The sequence below is a fragment of the Benincasa hispida genome, unplaced genomic scaffold (assembly GCF_027475165.1).
Source record: "Benincasa hispida cultivar pf3 unplaced genomic scaffold, pf3_genome.v1.1 HicScf675, whole genome shotgun sequence".
NCBI classification, from domain to species: domain Eukaryota; kingdom Viridiplantae; phylum Streptophyta; class Magnoliopsida; order Cucurbitales; family Cucurbitaceae; genus Benincasa; species Benincasa hispida.
In genome coordinates this window covers 218,964-245,516 of record NW_028326795.1, presented here as the reverse complement: position 1 = coordinate 245,516, position 26,553 = coordinate 218,964, and the positions used below count along the sequence as shown (strand labels likewise).

Genomic DNA, 26,553 nt, shown 5'->3' with positions numbered 1-26,553 from the left:
TCTTTCCAAGCAGTTATACATGAAAAGCTTTAAAACATAACATGTTTGGCCACATAGTTTAAACTAATTCTTAGTTGAGAGTGAACCCTTTTGCTCAAACCCTCAACATCTAGCCTTAATCGAGAGAGAACTCTTTTGTTCGATCCCTCGACGTCAAACTACCTGCGTGCACGTGGTTATAACAAAGTATCGTCATACCTTATGTACTACTGCTCAGACATTTTATTTACATTAAAATTTAAAGAATAATTTTGTTCAAGCAAACATTTGATAGAAATCAGGTTCCTTTTCAAACCTGGAACCACATATACATTATCTAATAAAATATATGATTTCTGTAAACAGAGTCAAAATCCTTCCACTATCGTAGCTTAGACGACGTGCCCAGTTCTAACACGCATGGTCATCTCACCAGGTGCTAGCTGCCGTCAGGAATCAATTCCCTAAAACGAAGAACAAACGTGGTTAGTGGCGCCGAATCTATTATCCAAGCTGAATCATTATTTTTCACTAAACAATTTTCCAATACAAGTACATCGTATTTACCTTGCTTGGTCTTATTCTTTTTCGCTAAGTACTTGAGACTACGCATGAGCAACACCTGTCCCTAGACCAACGGTTGCCTAGCTCATCGCATGAGTAGCCCACTCTCGTCAACGCTTGGCCAGCGTCCTCATGTCATCGCACGACCACCCAACGTTCACACCTTGCCTTGCCAAGCGCAACATCCCACACTTGATGCCTAGCTTTGACTGCACGCTTCTTACCAACGCATGGTGCCTTCATGCGTCCAACCCTTAGCCAACTTTTTGTCTTTAAAACCTCACTTAGCTACAACTTATGTTTTGGCCTTTAAGGTCCAAGATCCAACACTTAAGGTATTTTCCTCCTCTTTATTCCTCTACAAGCTTCCTTATTAACCAAGTTTTAACCTAATTCACTGAGGTGAAATTCAGGGTTTCACAATTCACAATGTTTTTCATGTCTCAATGTTGAGGAAGTATGTGACAAATCCATTCCATGTCGTAGACTTCGGGCTCTTACAGTTGAATGAGAACTTAAGTTATGAGAAGAAGCCGATTCAAATTCTTGCAAAGGAAGTGAAGATTTTACGCAATCGAGAGATAGCGTTAATGAAGGTTTTATGGCATAATCGCCAATTTGAGGAGGCAACGAGAATGAGAGGATGAGATGAGAGTCCAACACCTAGAGATTTTTCATGATTGAACTTTTGAGGATGAAATTTTCTTATGGAGGGAAGAATGTAACAACCTAATTTTTTTAGACAATTTAATCATAAATTATTTGGGTGTTATTTTGAGTTTTAAGGATAAAATAGAATTGTGTTGGGTTAAGACATTCATTTTAACGTGAGGGATAAATACTTAGGGGGCATTTGGGGCTATTTCAAAACCTCTAATTAGCCATAGTCAACACTATTTCAAAATCCCAATTTGCTACCGTATTTACTATTTAATACATTTTTACTATTTTACATTCATCATTTTTTTATACTATTTCCTTTTCAAACTAAAATAGTTTACACCTCAAACACATACTATTATAATCTAAACTTAAATAATCTACACCCCAAACACAAACTATCATAACCTAATACTATAATAATTAACTCATTGCCTCAAACGCTCCCTTAGAAGTTTTTATTTAATTCAAATTTTTAATGCAATTCGTGAAATCAAATTAAATTTTCGAGATTATAATTTCGAGAAAATAGTTAATTTAAATTAGTTTTACAAGATAATTGATTTAAATTTATTTGCAAAAGAATTTGAGATTTGAATTAAAAAAAGATTTGGAATTTGGAATTTTGAGAAGATATTTGGAATTTGAGAAAGAAAAAGAAAGAAATATATATATATATATTGATTAAAAGTGAAAAGAAAGAAATTAAAATCTCTCTCCTTCTCTTTCACATACGCAAGCCGCAGCACCCCCTGTGTTTTCGCTCGCTTCAAGCCCTAGCCACCAACCTACCTCAGATGCTGCCTTGCATTCCAGATCTGCTATATCGTTGCCTTCGTCTGGGTCGCCGCCGGTAGTGCTAGTCACCTTCAGTCGCTGTTCGCGCCCGTCGCTGACAACAGATCTCGCCGCTACGCGTTCCATTGTTGTTCGACCTTCGTCCGTGCGGTCAGGTCTGTGTTATTCGCCGACATCCCTCGTTCTAGCCCCACTCGGCCAGTTTCACACGAGTGTCCGTACGTTTGCGCATCCGATTGGGGTTGTGTTTCCGTTCCAGCACTATCGTTCGCTGTAGGTAGCGTCCGATCTTTCTTAGCTGGTTGGGGTTCCAGACCAGACATCACCGAATTCTCTACCACTCGACCCACGTTCAGCCGCCGTTGGTCTTTGTTCTGGAGTTGTCGCCCCCAGCACTGGCGGTCACCGAAACATCAATTTTGGGTGAGTTTTTCCTTGAGTTCTTCAATGTCTTGGTCTCCAAATGGAGATGATGTTAAATGGTTGTTGAAATCTTGATTTTTGGATGATAGATTCAAGATTTTGAGGATTTTGAAGTGCTATCCATCAAGTTTAAGACCAATCTCGACAATTTTTAGTTAAGCTATTGTAGTTATTAAATCTTTTGATTATTAGTGGGGCTGTTGTTTGAGTTTTAACTCCTGAAATTTTTGTGTTTGGGCTAGTATCAAATTAAGTTCGAAGGTTGGAGGTGGATTCGAAGCAGGCCACATTTTGGGTAAAATAACTAAAGCAGTTTACGAGGAAGAGGGGCGGAATAATGTCACGACGATCTATATGGAAGGGCAGTTTTGTTGATGCATTCCTGTTGAGAATGAAGACGAAGATAGATCCTCTTTTGAATAAGAAAATTTGGTCACGTAGATCTTCGATTTTGCCGGAATTCGTTGATAGCTCCGTACGGATTTACAATGGAAAAACTTTTGTTCGTTGTAAGATCACTGAAGGAAGGGTTGGTCATAAATTTGGAGAGTTTGCTATGACACGAAAGCGAAGAATTTCGAGACCAAATATTGGACCGGGAAAAAAAGGGAGATAAAGTCAAGTCTAAGTGCATATGGCACGAAAAGGACATCCGATTTCAGTAAGATTTGATCTGAATCGTAATATTTTATTTATGTTATAGGTTTTGATTTGAGATTTTGTTAAAGAATAACTTGTTTGGATAACGATATTTAAGTTTTTAATTTGAGGTAAGTAATCTTACTAGTAGAACCGTCTTTGTGTCATGATACAATTAGAATGATGTAGTTGACTTTCTAAGACTGGATAAGCGTGATGCCTGATTAAAGAGGACATATGTGCACAATGATAATTATGTTTGAAGTATGTTATGTGTATGAGCTTGATCTGATTTTGATTTTAATAAGATATTTTATGAAGATGAATGAGTATGATATAAATTTTATACGATATGTTTTGAGGATGTATGAGCATGATGTAATATTTCCATGTCGTGGGACTTTGATTTATACTGCATGATGAGTATGTTAGTGATGATTGCCTCCTACCTATAGTTATGTACCCACGAGGGATTTGTGTTTCTTTCGGGATTCACTAGAGGTTCGTGTTTTCTTCGGGATTCATTAGAGGTTTGTGTCTCTTGTTTCCTTCGGTCACCAGAGGTTTGTGTCTCCTTCGAGATTCACCAAAGGTTTGTGATTTCCTTTGGGTTTTCACTAGAAGTTAGTGATCTCCTTTGTGGTAGTGTTGGTTCAGTTATTCACTAGGACCATACATGATTAGTAGAGGTTTTTGCATGTCACACTAGAATGTTCCATTTATGGACATAAATGCATAGTCTGAACCCGATAGTGAAGCTACTTATTGAGTATTTTTTATACTCATTCTTTATTATGTTTTTTTTCTAGGTATGGATAAGGACACACTAGCGAGTGATAGGCGGAATCCGTGATCGTGCCACTGGGACTAGTTAGATGCTTCTGTTCATGTCTTTTCCTATGATTTCATGTTTTGAAACTTAGTTTGTCGTTGAATTTAGTAAACTTCCAGTTTTTGCACTATTGGTTGCTTTAGATAAAATTTTCTAGTGATGTTTTATTTTTTTATTTAATTAAGGGTACTCTGTTGAATAATTTTCAGTTATTTACTTTTAATAAAAGTTATTTATTCTATAGCATTTATTTTGTTTTTGCCAATTCATGAAAAGTGTCATTTTAAGGTGAAAGCATTATATGGTAACATTCTAGTACAAGTTTTAGGGAGTCGGATCATTACAGATTCAAAGACTTCATGAGCGAAAAAACGACTGTACACAGGATGTTACAGACAATGTGTGTAACATTGGCTAAGTTTACTGGGGCATCTTCCTCTTAACTATAGGACAATTTTTTTTTTTTAAATATAGAAAGGGGGAAACTTTATTGTGATGGTGTTCTGTTTTGGTTCTTGCTTTTAGATGAATCTAGGGTTGGTTATATGGTATTGGCTTTTTGGAGATTTTTGGTTGGCTAAATGACTTTGTTTCTTTTTCATCTGTTGAAAAAACTTTTGCATCTTCAATTGTACTAATAATATCTCGACTTTATTTCTGACTTTAATTATTTCGATGGTGTGTTTTTTCTTATTCTGCCTTAAAAATATCAGTGAAAGGAGGAATTTGTTGGAGATTTGTTAGCTTTTGGCGGTTTTTGCCATATGTCTCAGACATATCTAATTGTTGGAGAATTTTTTGTTTTTCTAATCTGAAATTTATATGCAGAACATTTTTATTTCCTAATTCTGGAAATTTAATAGAAATATATTGATTGATATTTTCCTTTTTATGGTGCATCTTATCTTTTTAAAAAGATACATATTTTTTGGATATTCTTTCATTAATTGGTCATGGTCTTTTTAAGGCGAATTCTGATCTTCTTTGAGGATTGCTGCATTTATTGATTATCAGAAGAGTGATTCTTTGTGATCAAATATTGCATCATCGTCATTTGCCCTGACAGTTATTTGTTCTTGACGGCCTTTTCTATATTGTGGGTTTTGTCGATCTTTGCCCACTTTATTTTTCTATGTGTATCCTTTAGATAAATCATTCAAAGAATTTGAAGATACTAGTCTTAGGAAGAGCCTAAGCCATTGCAGAAAGAAGAGATTCTTGGTTTTAGGGGGAGCCTAAGACTTCATATCAAAGAAGGATTTCTGTATCTTGAGGAGGACCTAAGATTCATCAGTGAATGAAGTTTGCAATACTGTCGGAAGTCGAAGTGTTCAACACAAATATTATCACACTTAAGAGGAGTCTCGTATCTAGGAGAGCTTAAGTGACTTGTGAATTAGGCTCTACATGAGTCACCGTAATAGTTGGAGTATTGCAAATAAGTACTACATTGTTATTGCGTAACTTGTTAATATTAATGGGTTAAGAACACACTGTCTTATACAGGTACTATATATATATATATATATTATTGTATTCGTAGTTCCTTTTTTTTCATGGTCACTTTATATATATGTATTTGGAATTGGAAGAGTAAGAGTTATAGAGAGTAATTTGTAAAGAGAAGACCCAATTTCACATACCTTCTAATTTAAATACATTTAAAAAGATATTTTTCTTAAAAAGTTTAGAAATAGATTTATAATTAAAATCTTCCCAAGTTTCAAAATTATAAAATTATATATATAATTTAGCTATTGCAAATCAAATTCACTGGGTTGTTTTAAAGGCGTCCTTAAAGGCGTGCCCAACCTGTGGAAGCAAGTTTGAATCTGCAGTAACACGGTTTTATTTATTTATTTATAACCTTTTTGTTTTGTTTGGTCCCATTCTTTACATATGATTTTAATTTAAACTTATTTATAAGTCTCTTTCTTTTCTTTTCTTTTTTTCTTTTTAAAAGAACTCATCCGTGAGTTAAATAATGGTTAAAATATTTTGTTGTATTGTCACATATTAGATTTAGGTATGGATTAATTAAATTACAAATTTAGTCTCTAAATTTAATGTCAAGTTTGTGATTAATTGGTCACTGAACTTTATAATTTTTAATAGGTTTCTTAATCTTCAATTTTTTATCTAGTAGATTCTTGAATTTTAAAAATGTCCAACTAGTTCCTATCTTGTACTAATTGTTTAAAAAAATTAATTGATCAATTAGATAAAAACTTTTGAATTTTATGTCCAATGGGACTCTAAGCATTCAACGTTTTCAGGAATTTATGATTTAGCTATATTTGAAGAAATTCTAACAAAGACAATAGTAAGGAATATGCATTAAGTTTAGCTTTAGCGGTGACTAAAGGTAAAAGACAAGATAAACTCTGAAAATGATGGGTTGAGTAGCAGTAATAAAAAATGGAATAATAAGAATAAAGAGATAAAATGTTTTTACTATCTTGTCATGTAGGAAATTAGTACAGAATCAAAAAAGAAAGCAGCAGGTAAATGTGATTGAAACTTAAGAAGAAATAATTAGTGATATATGTGTCTGTGTTAAGAGTAACACATAAAATAGTAGTCACTCATCTCAATGGACAATTGTCAATTGATAGTGCAACTTTCGTACACATAGTCTTAGATAGGATTGTATTCACATCCTTCACATCAAGACATTGTGATCTAGTGAGGATGGTGAATGGTAAAGTTTCCAAAGTTGTTGGAATTGGAAATATTAATCTAGAGACGGAGTGTGGAGAAAAGTTAGCACTATGAGATGTCATGTTTGTGTCTGGGATGAAGATAAATCTCATTTCTACTGGCAAGTTGGATGATGAGAGTTACAATTGTGATTTTGATAGTCGCCAATGTAAACTTAGGTTAGAATCTCAGATGGTGATAATTGGCATGGAGATTCAACATTGTACGGATGCCAGTTTAGTGTTGTCAAAAGATTAGAGAGATGGTAGATGCCAGTTAGCTGCAAATGGTAGGTGTAGAAGTATTGTTGAGCTAGCAACAATGATAGTCAATTTTGATCAGTCAGACCAAGATCCATCCACTACAAGAATTTTGGACTTTAATATTGGTAGAAAAAAAGTAAAAATGGATGTATAGGTCATTTTTTTTTAACCGGATCTTTAATGTTGGTTTGAAATAGACATTATAGATACCCATTTATTTTTTCACTTCAGTAAAAAAATATCCTCTCTTCGATTTTACTATCTTTCTTCTCTCTCCTTTCTCACTTCTCTCCTCCAAACCCTCTTGCCCTTGACCGATCATCACCATTTGTCGTTGCCCATTCGTCGTGGAGGTTTAACTTGTGCGGTTTCGAGCTTCTGCATGTTCATTATCACTTCGTGCAGCTCGTGCGTGCAAGACGCGGTTCATCTCGTATAGATTCGTCAGATTTCCAATGTCGATCAGCTCGTCGTCTGCTGTTCTTTTTCCATCGTGTAGGTTCACTCCGGGCGTGTAGATCTTTGACTATGAGCATAGGGATATTTGCCTAATATTTGTCAGATCTTCGATAATGTGTAGGTTCGCCGCCGGCGTCAAATCTATAGATCTGACGGTGGGTTTTTTCGATCCAATTGTCTATTTGCCTAATCTATTCATGGGTCTTCTAATCCAATCATTGACGTGGTGCTTTAGCATCGTTTGCCAGGTCCGACGCTCGTCAGCGTTATACATTCGCCAGATTTGCCAGTTTCATCTCAGATCTGTTCCAATCTTTGAGTTCCGATTCAGATCTATACAAATATGGGTTGAGTGAAACTCTTCACAATTATTTTATAGTGCATGCTCAAAATTAAATATATTTTGAATGTTTCTGATAGTGTATATATAATTTCAGTTTCTTTTAGAAAAGAATTTTTTAAGCCGGAAGATGTATATTTATATATACTGAAAAAAAGAGATATTCAATAAATCGTAATAATGATTTTGAGAAAATACTCTCTCAATATATCCTAGAGCACATTATCCTAGCGCCGTGTTAGTTAATAAACTTTTGATGAATTTTCTTTTATATACTTTAATGTTTACTAATTTCTTTGCGTGTATGTAATAATTATTTTACAATACACGGGAGAAAAGATTTGAGAATGTTAAAAGATACAATCGTTAAAGGGTTAAATTCTTCAAGCATTTATCAACCAACTCTTTAAGATACTAATCAGTAAGAATTGGGTAATCTTATTGCTAATTTACAACATTAGTTATTATTATTTTACCATTAAGTATTGATTTAAACAATTGTGAATTTTTCAGTGTGTCCAGATGAAAGGTTGAAGGAGAAAGAAAAAACATATGTAAGGTGGTGCACGAGGGATATTTAATAATCTACAATAGCATATCATTAATTGATGGCTTTGCAAATGAATTGGAGTCCATTTGTAATTGAAAAAATAGGTAACTCAAACAATCAAATAAATTAAAACTATTCTGTTAATTCATACCGAGTCTCAATGCAAGATTAAGCAATCTATTGAAGGATATCTACGGTTACTGCACTATAGGATATGAAGGTTTGGAGTATTCTTTCCCTCTTGAGTTGTTTTTTTTTTTAATGGTTTGTTTTTCATGTTCAATTACTTTTTCTTGGACGATTTACTTTTCTGTTCGTATGTCTCTTTGTTAAAAGTATATGATTGTGATATGACATGTTTTTGGATGTTTTACATAGTTGATTTTACTGTAGGAAAAGAGTACTTATTTGTAGTATCAACTGGCTTTAGAGGACGTTGGACTGACGCAGTTGGTTAGAGAATAGTTCTTAAAAGTGTTCTATATTTCTATTTTAGTTACTTTCTAAACATTACTTTAAGTTTCTATTTTCAATTATACATTTTTATATTTATTTATTTTTTATTAACTTTTGGTTAGGTTTTACATGGCTAATGATTAAATTCCATTATTGAATAAGTTGGTTGTGAAAAATCAATCAAATATATATAAAATGCTATACAATTTTGAAGTTTGAACTCTAAAATATTTTGTACTTATTGTTAAGGACCTATTGGACTCTCCTAGCAACAATTTAAGTAAGTAAAATTGTAGTTCTTCAGTCTTGTGCACTAGTTACGTGAGGCTAAGATCTTGAGATGATTTTCTATTTTTATGTTTATGTTAAGATCTCTCTAGAATTATTATGTTGTTTTTGAGTGTTTGTTAATTCTTAAAGAAGAGAATGCTTTTTTCGTTTAATTATTTTCATTGTTCTCTTCTAGCCTATGATTTTGATTTTTTGTTTTGTTTGTATATTCCCTTCTAGCTGCGGCCGGTGGTTGCTTCTCCAACACATCACCTTTTTCAAATTGTTCTTAAAAGAATCACTTTCTTGGCCTACACCCAAGTCCAAATGCTGCCTTTAATGGGCATTAAGGTAAATGTTAATTATTGACCATCAGTTGTTGAAGCTAAAGTATTTTAGTCTTTGGACAAAACTGGGAATTGAATTAGTTGGTAAAGATTGAGTGATTCTTGTGCGATTCTTTCTTTTGATGTGATCATTGACACTTACAAGATTCTTTCTTTTATTATTTGAGCATGGAGAGTTGTAGTTTTGAAGGAAACAAATTAGAGTCCATTCATATAGGCTTCTACCATAGCAACTAGCTATCCTCATTTTCAAGATTTCAACCAAGTAGTAGAATTCTAAACTACTCAACGCATTTTAAGGTGTTTCTGGAGTACTTTTCTTAGAAGTGTTTATAGGAAAGATTTTACATAAAAACAATACTTGTAAGTCATTTTAAACTCATTCGTAATTACTCTAAGGCTCACTTGTAATTTATATACTTAAATTACATGAAATTTTGATTTTTGTTTCACATTATCATCATAGTTTTATATTTGGCAAGTTTGCATTTATTTGTTATCTCACTAGTTTTTCTGTTATTGTTATTCTTCACTGAAGGTAATATTATGTTCTGTTTTATTTATTTATTTGTTCAAATTATTGTTTTATCTACATTGTAGATGGAAGAATAGTCTTTAGTTCCAAAAATTGACATCATAGAAGCTTGGAAAGACATCATTGAACATTTATCTTCAACTTATTTTTAGTCATTTTAACCATTTTGTAATTCATTTATTTTTAATTTTATTCTTATGCGCAACTTAGCATGCACACTCTACTTGTTCAATGTAGAATATATATATATATATATATATATATATATATATATATATACACACTTCAGGTTGATAGTAAAGATTTGCTGTCAAAACCATATGGAGTTGATTTGGATGAAAAATATATTTTATCTTGGTTTTGGAGAAAAATTGTCATCCAAATTTTCTTGGGACTTATTGGGGATTTGCGAAATCAATTAAGATTTTATTTTGTGCATGTATAGGTAAAAGAGAAATATTTTTTATTTGCATGTGTGTAAGCAACAAATATATATATATATATATATATATATATATATAGTTTTTTCAATGACAAAATGATGACAGATATTTAATATCGGACAATTATTGACATTGAAAATAATTGGCAATAAAATCTTGGTCATCTATAATGTTGGTTTAAAACCGACATTAAAGACAATCAACATTAAAGACCTTTTGTTACACGATATTTGATCGGTTTTCAACTAACATTGTACCCCGACATTAAAACCCAGTTTTGTAGTAGTGATCGGTTCAAAATCAATTGGAAAGTTCGAGAGAGAAAGTTGATGGCTATAAAAAACCCCTACTTGTCAGACAGACAAGTGGATTGATGAAATCACCGAGACGAACAAAGCCATCAAAGTGGAAGGTCAAAGCAATTGCTAAGGTTAAGGATAAAGTCTCTCTAGCTTGGAAGCGGGTTTGAAGGAAGGAGTCAAACCATTTGCAAAATGCACTCTCTTCAAGAACAGGTGCTCATAATTGAAGAAGATGTCAGTTGGTATCACTTAGCTGAAATGGAGTATGCGACTGTCTTTTATGTCTGGGGAAGAGTTCCACGTAACTTGATTATACCTCAAGACAAGCACAAATGAGCTACAATTATTTTCATATGATTTCCTATTTTGTTACTTCATTGATTTTACGGGTTTTATGTTGAGTCTTGGAGTTTATGAAGAAAATCAGAGAATGCAGTTGTAATAGAAGTAAAGTCTTAGAGTCTGCCAAGATGAAAATGTATTGTTACAGTGGGAGGCAAGATCGTCAGGTTGTCTGTATGTGGGAGATTGTCAAGTTTTATGGAGAAAAAACTCCGACAGATTGATATTTTATGATCATTAACCTTTTGACTCTACCCCGTGAAGTGGAAATTTGAGATACAATTTAGTTTTTGTATTTATTTATATCTTATCATAAATTTCCAATAGATTAGTGGATGAATGTTCGCCTGATTGAAACTTTTGACCCTTAATCTCATATCACACATCGCCAGAGGTTCAAAATCTTTGGGATTTTGAAAAATTTTGGGTTGCGCATTCGTAGGGATTCGCAAGTTGGCTACAACCGTTGTGTTCTTAGGAGTGTCGAAGTCATCATTTGTGCATGCGCACATGGCAATTAAGACAATGGGTACATCCACAGAGATTCGTTCACAATAGCTTGTCAGTGAGATGAAAGTCGTCTTGGTCTGATGGTTCAGAGTGTGGAGTGTATTTCATTTATGAGGTACACAAATATATAGGAAAAATTAAAAGGATATTGTCCTTTTAGAAACTATTTAGGAAAATATTGTTGTTTTCAAACTATTTGTAAAAATATCGTTGTTTTTTTTTTAAAAAAAAATATGTCGAGAATTTTGAACCCTCGACCTTCCTTTCATTTGTATGTCGAACTTTGAACCCTCGACCTATACTTTCCTAACATTATTATTGAGTCTGTTTAATTATCATTCCAGAGACCTTTCTCTATCAAAAGATCGTATTTCTAAATTTTCATAATGTCCCCCTGGAATTCTTTCCAAAGCTTGTTGAATAATTTTTACGGATTCTGTCATCTCAGCAAGTCTGACTAGATAACGAGCTAATGAATCTCCTTCTAACCACTGAAATTCCCAATCAAATTCGAGAGCGAGATTTTGAGTGTAAGCGTGAGCGAGAGCGAAATAGCGAGAATACCGTACAAATCTCCCCCTTTTTTTTTTCCTTTTTAATTATTACACATTCCACCTTCTTCTTTCTAATCCTTTCTTTTTTTTTTTTCTTTTTTTAATTTATCATTTTATAAAAACAATTTTTAAAAATATTTTATTATTTTATTTAAACTCTAAAAAGAATAAATTAAAAAAAAATAATAACTCATAAAAATAAAAAAAAATGTAAATTAAATATCTCATTTATATAAAAATAATTACAAAAATCAATGTGTCCCACGAGGCGGACGTTGTCGATTTCGAGCTGGTTGTCGTCGTCGACTTCGAATTTGAGGTTGCTCGGGTTCTTCTTGATGTTGCTCTGGTACCTCTGTAGGCGCTTCATAATATAAATATTCATTATGCTCTCCACGACCCCGACCATGTCCATGCACGTATGAAGACGAAAGACCAGCCTCTGAGTCATAATGTCCTGAACCAAATGCTGGCATCATCATCATCGGACTAACATAATCAGTTTGACTCAGCGTCAGCGTCATGGGGGAAACTCTTCCACATTATGTGCAACCTTATCAAACTCATCCTCTTCCCGAACAGGTCCTCTACGTCTAGGAGCTGGAGGAGGAATAATAGGTATATCATACATATAATGAATTTTCTCCATATAGCTTTGGTTGTCACTACATATAGTAAGAACCTGGTTCGGATCATTCGCAACCTCACGGAGTCTACTGTTGTTCGATCTCTATGAATTATAAAACAATTAGAAAATATTTAAAATAAATTTAAATTAAAAAAATTAGATAATATTCATTCATTTACCAGATGACCCACAGTTGCTCCCGAACGAGTGATGTAGTGCCTTGTGATATTATTATACCAATGAATATATTTTGGAGTAACATCCGTGTCAAACTGTTCAAGAGAAACCCCCACTGCAATAAACCTTGCACGATAGTGCCATCGCACTACAAAATGTGCAATTTTTTTGGACCAATCTCCAGTCCTTAGGTCAATATCATGCAGGTTCAGTATTACAAGGCGATGGGACATCCTGCTGAAAACTAAATTGTCTCATCACCCTGTCAGGAAGATGCCACTCACCAATGTGAAAACATATGAGAAGACTTATCATCCGCCATATGTTTTGACCATTCGTACAAAAATTAGACAAAGTATGCACAATAATTTTGTACGGCTCCTAAATAACCTGAAACACAAAATATTATATTAGAGAATATTAAAGACAAATACAATAAAAATGTGAATAAAATAATCAATTAGGTTTAATGTAATGTACCTGTTCAGGTTGAAGCAGATCAAACATGTATCTATATTGATTGACTACATGTGTGGTTGTCCTAATCACACAAAATTTGTCTCTCCACCTAAATTTTTAAATTGATAATTTAGAATTTAAATTAACTAGATCAGTGATATAAAAATTAAATTGAATTAAAACAACATACCAAGAACCGTAGGCTCGTCTAACTAACTGAGCGTCATTAGCATGATGTAGCTGTGGAGCCATTGTTGGAAATCGCTCCCAATCCCATAGTTGTAAAAGTATGAGAGGCCCAGCTATCTCTTGAACCTCAGGTCTTGTTGTTTTGTATAGTTGTCTATACAACCATGCCAAGCATGCTCCACCCCACGAATACCACCCCACATATGGAGGTTAGCTAATAGTGGCAGGAACATCAAGTGAACAAAATGACTTGATTTATCTGAAAACAGACTTCCACCCATCATTTGTAGTATATATGCTCGCGCATATCTTATGACGGTTTCCTCGTCTGTATCATCTGTGAGCTCACGAAATTGTGTTCCTAACTATATTAAACTTAACCTCGATCCTTTAATCTTGTCGGCAGGTGGTGTCGCATTGAGGTACAGTTGACAAACTTCTAATAAGTCATCGTACATCACTCCGGTGACCGGCTCACCGTCAACAGGTAACCCCAACAACACTTCTATGTCTTGTAGAGTGATAGTGCACTCTCCAACAGACATATGGAATGTATGCATCTCGGACCTCCATCTCTTGACCAAGGTTGTGATCAGATGATTGAGGAGAGTAACATTCAGCATAGGTTGACAATTTGTAGAGTGATAGTGTATACTTCTATGTATTGTAGAGTGATAGTGTACTGTTCATGTAACAAGTGGCAAGCATTCGGCATTCCATGCTCACATTTTATGGCCATTTGCTCACATTTTAACATGAACTACGAAGGTTTTATTGAGGACTACTACAAATTGTCAATGTATGCTGAATGTTACTCTCCTCAATTTCAACCTATACTGCATGAAGATTACTGGATCACGCACCTTAATATGCCCGTCTTACATCCCGATCCATCGTTGTTGAGAAGACCTAGTAGACCGAAAAGTTCACGTTATCATAACGAGATGGATTGGACAGAACCAGCCACTCGACAACGATGTGGATTTTGTAACCAGTTAGGACATAATCGAAGGAAGTGTTCTTCGTTACTAAGACGGGCTCCAGATAGTTAGGAATTGAATAATAAATAATTATTTTTTATTATATATTCATTTTATTGTATATTCAATTTTTTTATTATAATTTATTGTATATTCAATTTTTTTTATAATAATCTACTGTATATTCATTTTTTTTTTGTAATTAATAACGTTTTATATTATAATAATCTAATATATTCAATTTATAGTTTAATAATCTAATATATTCAATTTATTGTCTAATGATTATTCAATAATAGTATAATAATCTAATATATTCAATTTGTTGTCTAATGATTATTCAATTATAGTATAATAATCTAATATATTCAATTTGTTGTCTAATGATTATTCAATTATAGTATAATAATCTAATATATTCAATTTATTGTCTAATGATTATTCAATTAGCTCTTTTTTCTCTTTTTTTATATATATTTCTATGGAAAGTTCAAATAAAGTGAAGACTCTCGCTCTCTCCTAAGATCTTGCTCTCTCAATCTCACTCTCTCCTAAGATCTTGCTCTTTTAGTCTCGCTCTCTCCTAAGATCTTGCTCTCCCACTCTCTCCTAAGATCTCGCTCTCTTAGTATCGCTCTTTTCTAAGATCTCGCTCTCTCTTAAGATCTCGCTCTCTCACTCTCGCTCTCTCTGTTATTGTTGTTATTTTTCCATTAATGATTACTAGCTTTCATTTCTTTTGGAACAATCACAAATACTTTTTTTTTTTTATTATGGATCTACTACCAGAAACTCAATGCGTAATCTTAGCATTCAATGTGTATTCCTGAATAATCTCATTTTTCAATTATTCAACCATTTCATTTTACCAAGTTCAATGTTAGTCAGATTAGTCAATATAAATTAAATCTCGCTCTCTCCAACATTCTCGCTTTGAATCTCGCTCTCTCCTAAAATCTCGCTCTCTCTTCTCTTAAAATCTTGTTCAACATCTCGCTCTCTCCTACTATCTCGCTTTGAATCTCGCTCTTTCCTTAATCTGCTTCAGCCCACTTATCTCCTTAATCGCTTTGAAGTTTCGACATGTGTGTAACCTTCGCAACCTAATATACAAAATTTTGTTCGTATACAAAGCTAATTCGGAATTGTCTTTCATTCTAAGGCATAACTTGTATCCATGCGCTTCATATTCGCCTGGAGTTCGCTCCCAGAAATATAGGCATCCCCACCCCCTCACGTCAATCCCACAAGCCTCTGTCTAATTCAAAATGATAAAAAATGCATAGGTTGTTAGAAGCAGCTCGAGTACACAGATACATATAGTATACCATCTCATTACTTTATTTTCTATATGAGGTAAAAAGAAAAATAATAAACCTACAATCTCGAGGGTGGATGTGTGTAGAAACTTCAACTTTCGACAACCTAAGTGAGATTCGCGAGATTTCCCTTGTCGAGGGTTGAAGTTTCGGCCTATGTATTGTTTCCAAGTTTTTCTTTGTTCGTCGAGTTCTCAACGTTCGACCTCTAGTCTCGAACTCCCAAAACAACAATATTTCTCTAATAAGTTTCAAAACAACAATATTTCTCTAATAAGTTTTGAAAACAACAATATTAATATTAAAGGTACCAAATATATACCTATAATATTCAATTTTTAAATAAGAATCCATTTCTAAATATTGAAAAAAGAAGTCATCGAATTTTGTTTGTAAATCAAGAAAGAAATAGGAGATGATCTAGGAGAGTAAGCATACATAGTAGTTGGAGGCTAGCAAAGTAGTAAGAAAACAACAAACGAATAAACAACCATTTAAACATTTAGATACTTTCCAAAAATCCTAAAAAAGAGACATTTTTTTTTCAAGAACACTTCCTCATTTTAGACATATAATAAATTTCTCGAGATGAATTCTACCAATCTTTCAATGAGTGATCATTTTAAAGATTTGATCGATAAATTCTACCTCTTTGACGATCAACCTTTTAACTACCTTTATTAAATGTTATATTTTATAAACTTTTGATATTTAATCTTTTTTTATAACATATGGGGTGAGAGAATCAAATATCTGATTTCAAGGTTGATAGTACAAATTTTATGTCAGTCAAACTATGCTCTTATTAGTATTTTGATATTTTAATTATACAAAGTATTTTGGTATTTTAATTACACAATTACTAAGTGTATGTCAAATTAATGATCATGTTTTGGAAAATGTAGTAATTTTAATAGTTAATTAATTGGTTTTACATTTTGTTAGGAGAAAAGTGACTTTGAATTATTTACTTATTTATTTTTTTGTTTTATCTATAGGGGTGGACTTGTTAGTGATTTTTCTAAGAGCACATATTTTGTAAATAGGCCTTTGAAATATGCACTTACATTCTAAAGGAAAACTATGATACATTTTTTAGGGACTTATTACTTTTCCACACATTCGGAAAATTAAACTTTTGAACATTGTTATAGTACAAATTTAACGCTAATTAAGTTGGACTCGATTTTACTACGACACAACTATAGGACATTTTTAAATTTGGCTATAAAAATTGTAAATACACTTTTGAGATAAACACTTCCTTCTAAAGGATATGCCGATCCCTCATGCTTGTGATTATTATTCAAAAGTGTTATATAGAAAGGTGAAAATAACTTCATTCAGTTACAAAATCTGTTACAATTCAAGCTACCTTTAAATACATTGTGTAACTAATTGTAAAGTGAGAGTGAAAATTGTAATCGAGTGATCAAATTTATCTTGTATCAATCTTGAATAAAACTCCTGTTAGCTTCTTCGTGGATGTAGCCCTTCCTTGGCCGAACCACATAAAACTATCGTGTTCATCTTCTTCCCGATCGTCTTCTTCTATCGTGTACCTCTAACCCACCGATCGTGTAGCTTTTAGAAAACGGTCGTCTAGCTTTAGCCAACGATCGTTTACTTCTGCAAGCCCCATCGTGTAGATGACCATTGTTTATACGTCTTCGTGTAGACGATCTTCAGTAAAGCTTTCATCGTCTAGACAACTTGTCCCTTATCGTCTAGACGAACTCCAACTTTACCTCCCTTCGCCTAGACGACCGAAGACTCATCTCCCTCTGTGATTTCCGGTAGCCTTCGGGCGGTTCTCTCTTTTCTTTTCTTTCATTCTTTCTCTGCAAAAAGAAAAGAAAAGTTAAGTCTTTCGAAGTGCATAACCAGCAGAAGTGTGAAGCTCTATTCTCAGCCATCAAAGTGTAAGGTCGAGATCTTTCATGACACGGATTGTGCTTTCAACACGTTGTTTTGTGTTTATGTGAAGAAATAAGGTGGTTTCTGGTATTCGATTAAGGGCCAGTGTATTGTCAAAGCCCAAAAGATTAGTAAGTTTGTTCTTTTCAGCCCATTATTCTCTTCTCAAGCCCAACAAGTGATATCAGAGCCTACAAGAAAGTTTCAAGATTAGTCAAGATTCAAAGAAGCAAAAATCTTGGAGTCTTTCAGTTGAATTTAGAACAGATATGGCAGTAGCAAGGTATGACATTGAAAAATTTGATGAAAAGGCGATTTTGGTTTGTGGAAAGCCAAAATTAAGGCTATCTTGGGACAACAAAGGGCATATAAGGCACTAGAAGATCCAGCAAAGCTGCCAAGCACAACAACAGAAGAAGAAAAAGAAAACATGCAGCTAATTGCTCATGGAACACTGGTTTTAAACTTTTTTGATAATGTCCTAAGGCAAGCGATTGATCAAGAGATAACTTATAAGACGTGGAGCAAATTGAATGAGCTTTATGAGACAAGAAATCTGCCCAACAAACTTTTCCTAAGGGAAAGGTTCTTTACATTCGAAATGAGTGCTTCTAAGTCTTTAAGAAAGAGTCTAGATGATTTCAAAAGAATTACCACTGAATTCAAGATCAGAGAAGAAATTGGGACAGATAATGAAGCATTTGTGCTTTTTAACTCATTGCCTGATTCCTATAGAGAAGTGAAGACAACCCTAAAATATGGGAGAGATTCCATAACTATTGATATCATAATTTCTGCTCTTAAGATTAGAGAAATGGAGCTCATTATAAGCAAAGAAGACAAGCCTAGTGTAGAGGGCTTGTTTGTAAAGGGGAAGTCAAAACAGAACAATAAAAAAAAGGCAAACAAAGCTCGAATGAAGAAGGGAAAGAGAAGTCCAAGGTCAGATGCAAATATTGTAAAAAACTTGGACATTTAATCAAAGATTACAGAACATTGAAGTGAAAAAATGAGCAGAAAAATAAGCAATCTCAACCACAACCCAAAGTCCAACCTAATCAGTCAGGTGAAGCCTTAGTTTGTGAGGACTCTTACTTTTATTCTGATGCTTTGGCTACCTCTAATTGCAGGGCAGAAGAAGAAGCTAATAAGAACCTAGATTGGGTTCTAGATTCAGGGTGTTCTTTCCACATGACACCCTACAAAGGCTAGTTTAGTACCTACAGAGAATGAGATGGAGGATCAGTCTACATGGGAACCAATAACTCATGTCCAGTGGTTGGGATTGGCTCAGTCTCACTAAAACTAGATGATGAAACAGTCAAGCTTTTAAGAAATGTCAGACATGTGCCTAAGCTGAAGAGAAATCTAATTTCACTAGGCATGCTTGATTCTACTGGCTGTGAATACAGAGGCAAGGAAGGTTACTATGAAGTTTTGAAGAACAGTAAGCCTATCCTTAGAGGGGTGAAGATTAATGGAGTGTATGTAGTTCAAGGAGTTCATAAGGTTCACTCAGCTTTGATTGTGACTCAAAATCAGCCTACTAAAGAAGATCTATGGCATAAAAGACTCTTACAAATTAGTTCCAAAGGTCAAGCTCTTGCCAACCAAGGTATTCTACCTAAGGGAGTTCATCATAGCCTATCCTTTTGTGAACATTGTGTAATAGGGAAGGCTACTAGACAGAGTTTTGTGAAGGCTCAGCATACAACCAAGGCCATCCTTGACTATATGCATTCAGACCTATGGGGTCCTTCACCTTTTCAATCATTAAGTGGAGCCAGGTATTTCTTAACCTTTGTTGATGACTACTCAAGAAAAAGCTAGATCTATTTCCTTAAATCTAAGAATTTAGTTTTTGAAAAATTTAAAGAATAGAAGTTCATGGTTGAAAAAAATGTCTAACTGTCAGATTAGGTGTCTAAGAACTGATAATGGGCTTGAGTACTGTGTAGAGGAGTTCAATGTTTTTTGTAGACAACATGGTATAACTAGACACAAGACAATTAGGTATACACCTCAGCAAAATGGGGTGGCAGAAAGGTTGAACAGAACAATAATGGAGAGAGTAAGAAGCCTATTATCTGATGCTATACTTCCTGAGAAATTTTGGGCAGAGGTAGCCTCATATACTGTCTATACACTGAATAGATGCCCTCATGCATCTCTTAACCTTCTAACCCCTGAAGAAAGGTGGACCAAACAACCTCTTAACCTGAATAACCTAAGGGTGTTTGGCTACACTGGCTTTATTCATCAGAGTAAAGGGAAATTAGCTGCCGGAGCTGTGAAGTGTATGTTTTTGGGCTTCACAGAAGGTGTTAAGGGTTTGGAATATGGCACCCTACTGAGAAAAGATGCATAACTAGTAGAGATGTAGTTTTAAGAGAAGATGAGATGTATATGCAGAGATCTAATCCTAATGTTTCAGTACCTCAAGAGAAGAATGATAAAATTGAGGTGGAGCAAGTTTTAATTCCTACTTCTGATCCTTCAAGCTCTAAATCATATTTTGAGTAACTACCTCATCTAGAAGAAGAAGTAGAACATGCTACTATTGATCCTGAGCAAGAAGAACCAGAGTTGAGAGATTACAGCCTAGCTAGAGATAGGCAGAAAAGAAACATCGTGCCACCTTCAAGGTATGAAGACTACTTAGCCTTGAATGCTTCTGATTTAACTAATGATTCAGAATCCTCAACCTTTGTGGAAGCAATGAGTTGTTCTAAAACTAAGATTTTGATAGAAGCTATGAATGAAGAGGTTGATTCACTAGTGATAAACAACACATGGGAGTTGACATCTTTGCTTAAAGGATACAAGCCAATTGCATCCAAATGGGTGTACAAGTTGAAGGAAGATTTCCCTAATGATCAAGGACCTAGATTTAAAGCTAGGCTGGTTGCTAAGGGTTTTGCATAGAGGCTAGGTATTGATTTTAATGAGATTTTTTCTCCAGTGATAAAACAGACTTCTATCAGATTGTTGTTGTCTATTGTGGCTCAAAATAACCTAGAGCTGGAGCAACTAGATGTCAAAACAGATTTTCTACAAGGCTTCCTAGAGGAAGTTATCTATATGAGCCAACCAAAGGGGTATAAGGTCAAAGGGAAGGAAGATTATGTGTGCTTACTGAAAAAATCTATGTGTGCTTACTGAAAAAATCTATCTATGGCCTCAAATAGTCCCCTAGATGCTGGAATAGAAGGTTTAGTGATCTTGTTCAGAAGAATGGTTTTGATAAAAGCTCCTATGACAGCTGTGTTTACATAAATACAGAGTCCTATACTCAACATATCTACTTGTTACTATATGTAGATGACATGCTTCTAGCAGGAGCAACTATGAAAGAGTTGAATAAAGTAAAAGATCTACTGAAGTCAGAGTTTGAAATGAAAGACATGGGAAATGCAACAAGAATACTAGGCATTGGCATTATTAGAAACAGAAAAACTAGTATTCTAAGCATTGATCAATCACAATACTACAGTAAATTGTTAAAGAAGTATCAAATGATAGAGGCTAAAGAAATAACTACTCCTATTGCTAACCATTTCAAACTCTCAGCAGAAAATTCACCCAAAGAATCAAATATTGAACATCAGCAGATCATGTCAACAGTCCCCTATTCCCAAGTTGTGGGAAGTTTGATGTATCTAATGGTGTCTACAACACCTGACATTGCTTATGCTACTAGCCTGGTGAGTAAATACATGGCTAATCCGGGTAAGAGGCACTAGGATGCTACAAAGCGGATTATGAGGTATCTAAAGGGTACTACTAATGCTAAACAAATGTACCAACAACTACTAGACAGTGAACCAGAGCTGACTGGTTATGTTGACTTAGATTATGTCGGAGATCTAGATAAGAGGAGGTCATTATCAGGGTATATCTTCCTATTTGGAAGGTGTTTCCTAAGCTGAATTGCTACTTTACAATCAATAGTAGCCCTTTCTACTACTAACGCAGAGTTCATTGCACTTTTAGAAGCAGTGAAGGAAGGCCTATGGCTAAAGGGTCTCCTATATGACTTCAGAATTAAACAGAATACAATGAAGATATTTTGTGATAATCAGAGTACAATTCATTTATCTAAGCATCCTCAGTACCATAACAGAACTAAACATATACATGTTAAATATCATTTCATTCGACAGCAAATAGAAGCTAAATAGATTGAAGTTCTGAAAGTTCATACCTCAGAGAATCCCTCTGACATGTTGACAAAGACAGTCACTCAGCTCAAACTTCAGAAGTGCCTTGATATAATAGGGTTTGAGTTGAGAGACAAAGGTTAAAGGAAAAAGACAGTCAGATCAGAGAAGCTAAAGAAAACATGAAGTTCATTTCAAGGTGGAGATTGTTATATAGAAAGTTGAAAATAACTTCATTCAGTTATAAAATCTGCTACAATTCAAGCTACCTTTAAATACATTGTGTAACTAATTGTAAAGTGAGAGAGTGAAAATTGTAATTGAGTGATCAAACTTATCTTGTATCAATCTTGAATAAAACTCCCGTCAGCTTCTCCGTGGACGTAGGCCTTCCTTGGCCAAACCACGTAAAACTATCGTGTTCATCTTCTTCCCGATCGTCTTCTTCTATCGTGTAGCTTTTATCAAACGATCGTCTAGCTTTTAGCCAACAATCGTTTACTTCTGTAAGCCCCATCGTGTAGATGACCATCGTTTAGGCGCCTTCATTTAGACGATCTTCAGTAAAGCATTCATCTTCTAGAAGACTTGTCTCTTATCGTCTAGACGACCTCTAGCTTTACCTCCCTTTGCCTAGACGACAGAAGACTCATCACCCTCTACGATTTCCAGCAACCTTCCGGCAGTTCTCTCTTTTCTTTTCTTTCATTCTTTCTCTGCAAAGAGAAAAGAAAAGTTAGTCTTTTGAAGTGAATAACCAGCAGAAGTGTGAAGCTCTAATCTCAGCCATCAAAGTTTAAGGTCGAGAACCTTCATCACATGGATTGTGCTTTCAGCACGTTGTTTTGTGTTTGTGTGAAGAAATAAGGTGGTTTTCAGTATTCGATTAAGGGCCAGCGTATTGTCAAAGCCCAAAAGATCAGTAAGTTTGTGCTTTTCAGCCCATTATTCTCATCTCATGTCCAACAAAAAGAAAAAACAAATTGGCTATAAAAAATATGCTGAACAAAAATATTACATTTTGATCAAGGGATGTGTACAGTCTACAAAAGTCTGGGGGAAAAACTCTATGTATTGTTGTTTGCACCACGTTTTTGGAATGTATTGATTTCATTACAACAAATACAATCTTTAATATATAATTCTTTGAAGCTTTCAAAATAAACTATAATCTTTGAGTTGGTTGATCTTCTTCGATGATTGATTCAGGTTTGTTGATCTTCTTGAATTATCGGCATTTGGGTTTGTTAATGGATTATCGACATTTAGGCTTGATGATCTTCTTGGATGATCGGCCTTTGGGCTTGATGATCTTCTTGAATGATCGGTCTTTGGGCTTGTTGATTGATCAGTCTCGGGCTTGCTAATCTTCTTTGATGATCTTTGGGGTTTTTGATCTTCTTAGATGATTGGCCTTTGGGCTTCTTGATCTTCTTACATGATCGACCTTTGGGCTTATTGATCTTCTTCGAGGATCAATGTTCACATGAGGCTTCAAGAGTGGATGTTCTTGAAGTTGGAGTCCAGACTTCAGTCTTTGAGTGTGATCAGCTTCAAGAGTTAAAGAAGTCTTCTGATTGTAGACAATTCCCTCTAAGCTCTTTGAGGTGTGAGCTTATTTATTTATATAGTTCTCCGGTGGGCTTCGTGGGCTTGGGCTTAGTTGGTGACCTGGCCCTTGGGCCAACTAATTGCATTTGAGCCTTATTTGACATTTAGGTCAAATCAAGTCTATTTTTGGGCTCAATTGGACTTTTAGCCCAAATAATAATATCAATTTGGACCAAATTAATTTTATTCAATCCAATGGTTATGAAGAAAACATGTGGCCTCATTGGAATTCGTCAATTTATATCTTCAACTTCAATTTGGGATACATGTCAACTTCTAATTAGTCTCAAATTCAATTATTTAGAATTTCATAATTAATTTAGTAAATGACGTGATAATTTGTGATTTGTCCAAAATTTCTTATTCAACAAATGCCCATTTTCTAGATTTAGGTGCATATATGGGTGATGAATCTCGAAAAATATAAAGTTGGAATAGAAATTCAAATATATTTGTTTCTGAACTTCACCTCAATTGATGTGTCAGTCAAGCTATGAATTTTGTATATAACTTTAACTCGAATTTGAGATAAAATTTGGAATATAGTCAAATTTCGATTTAATATTTTACTCCAATTTGATATGGATTGGAGATAAAAGCTAAACTTGATTTAAATTTAAGATAAAATTTGGAATATGCCCAAATTTTAATAAGAGATCAATTGAGATTTTTTTTTTCTCCGCAATTTATTTTAATTGAAGATAAAAAAACTTAAGGTTGGATATTTGAATTTGTAATATGACCAAATTTTAATTTGGGATGAATTTGAGATCTTTTCTGCAATCTGATTTGGAAATAGAATAAGAACCTAAATCTAAATGGATTTGATATAAAATTTGGAAGATACACAAATTTGAATTTGACATCATTTTGAGATTTTATCCTTAATTAATTTGACTTAAGGATAAAATGATAAATTTGAATGATTTGAACATAAAATTTGGAACATTGCCAAATTTTAACTTAGATTTTATTCACAATTTAATCTCAAAGTCGAACAATTTATGATAAAATTTAGAATATGACCAAATTTTAATTTGGAATAAGATCCTTCATAATTCATTTTAACTTGAGGAAATTTAATTTGAGATAAATTTGCATATGATTTTAGGCCAAATCATCCAAATCTATCTCAAATTTATTCAACTATTGAGTTTTCTTGTTTTGCAAGTGCAACAAAAGAGTAAAGTTTTGGTATTGCAACCTCTTTTATGCTTTTTCTTGGGGAACTCTAGATCCAACACATTCACTACAAGAATTTTGCTTGAATGTACCATTTATACGCATTTCCAATAAACACGATTAGTTGAATATGAATTTTGATCACATTTTCACTTTCAATCCTTTGTCTTAAACCTTTTTTGTTTGTGAGCCTTTGAACAACAGTGGTCAGACAAAGTTGCCTATAACCAAACACTGCTGAAGCTGGGGGGGGGGGGGGGGGGTCTATTCAAGAAGAATTATGAAGGGATCCATACTTACCAAGTGGAGAGGGACAGTAAACTCATAATGTTTGTAAAATCATAATGTTTGCATTACTTGTAATTTGTGTTTTCAAGTACTGAATTATTGTACAGCCTTTTAAATTATAATTTTATAGCAAAATTTGCGGATTAAATGTAATAGATTTGCAATCCATACATAAATAATATGTCATAGCCACAGTGTTCGATGATGATGTGTCATGTTATACTTTTTGACCGAAGAAATGCATTCGGCAACGAAATTTAAAAAAACGGACAATAATTGATAAAACGGACAGATTCTGGATTTCAATGTCGATTTAAAGGGCTTCATTTGATTCTTAGGCTTTACAGATTCTGGATTTCAATGTCGATTTAAAGGGTTTCATTTGATTCTTAGGCTTTAATGTCGGTTGCAACTGACATTAAAGACAATGTTATTAAAGCCCTTAATGTCGATTTAAAACCGATATTAAAGACAACCAACATAAATGGCTTTAATACCACTGTCCTTAATGTCGATTTAAAACCGATATTAAAGACAACCGACATAAATGGCTTTAATACCACTGTCTTTAATGTCTGTTGTCAGCCCTTTAATGTCGGTTAAAGCCTGAATTTCTTTTAGTGTAAATCTTAAATCCCATCAAGTTTGTAAATGATATGATAACTCGACTCAGATCTAATTAGATTCTCTTAATTGGAAGAGATTTTGCTCAAATCTAAATCAATTCAGATTTACCCTCATACTATAAATTGGGATGAACACTTCACGCCATTAGTTTGAAGATCTTGCCACAAGGTGTATCCTTACTCTTCCATATATTTTTTTATTTGGATTTCCTCCATTTTTTTTCTCTTGGTCTTCACTTGGGCCTTTTTTTTTAATACTCTTTTACAATTTCATACTTCCACTATGCTGTCTTCTTTCTCTTTGGCTCCATGATCACTCCCGTTTTGCAGTCGGGTCCGCATGAACCATGAAATCAACCCCAAAAACACGTTCACCCTGCAGAACTAGGACACCACACACAATTAATTCATCTATTGAATCAGGTAGGTCAAGCCCTACAAATTCAAGGCACTGAATTGTGCTAGGTGCGGCTAGCCAAAGATTGTAGAAAACTTGAATCTGATGAAAAGAGTAGAGAATTGAGGTCAGAAGGTGCAATGGCATACAATTGATTGATCATTATTCCTGGAAAATTCGATGGGATTTCAGTTTCTTGATCTTTTGACTCCAATTCTTTTATTGCTTCTTCAAATGTGGCCAGAGAGGATTGATCTTCTGAATTAACTTCCAAATTTTCAGACGGAGGGATTTCAGATATATTTGACAACTCAGTAGCTCGAGAAGAAACGGAGGAAGAAGAATCTACATTTTTATGAAAAAATTGAACACAATACGACCAGCAAAGGTCTTCTGTCGAGAAGATCTATGTTCCTTCAGCGAACTTTCTCTTCGCCTCACTGGAGATGGAGAACTAGATTTACCACTATTTGACCTTGGTGGTGAACCCATTATTTCATCACTAGAAGTCTTTGGGTAAGACACGTGACCATTGGAATTGAAGTCTACAAATGCATTGGTGTGAGAAAAACATATAGCAAGAAGAATTTCACCTTTTCTTCTGCAAATTCTCTATCAATTGCCAAACCCCCAATTCGGGGTTCATTAGGGTTC

The 26,553-nt window shown here is 34.2% G+C and overlaps 1 protein-coding gene across 1 annotated transcript; it reads left to right on the top strand.

The window, feature by feature from the left end:
• The first annotated feature begins 2,283 nt into the window (after window positions 1–2,283).
• RPS19 (ribosomal protein S19) lies at window positions 2,284–4,141 on the top strand. Its single transcript, XM_090310143.1, has 3 exons — window positions 2,284–2,424; window positions 2,667–3,085; window positions 3,873–4,141. Exon 2 carries the CDS (start codon window positions 2,762–2,764, stop codon window positions 3,038–3,040), a length of 279 nt encoding a protein of 92 aa, XP_090166269.1. The 5' UTR covers window positions 2,284–2,424; window positions 2,667–2,761; the 3' UTR covers window positions 3,041–3,085; window positions 3,873–4,141.
• The last annotated feature ends 22,412 nt before the right edge of the window (window positions 4,142–26,553 follow it).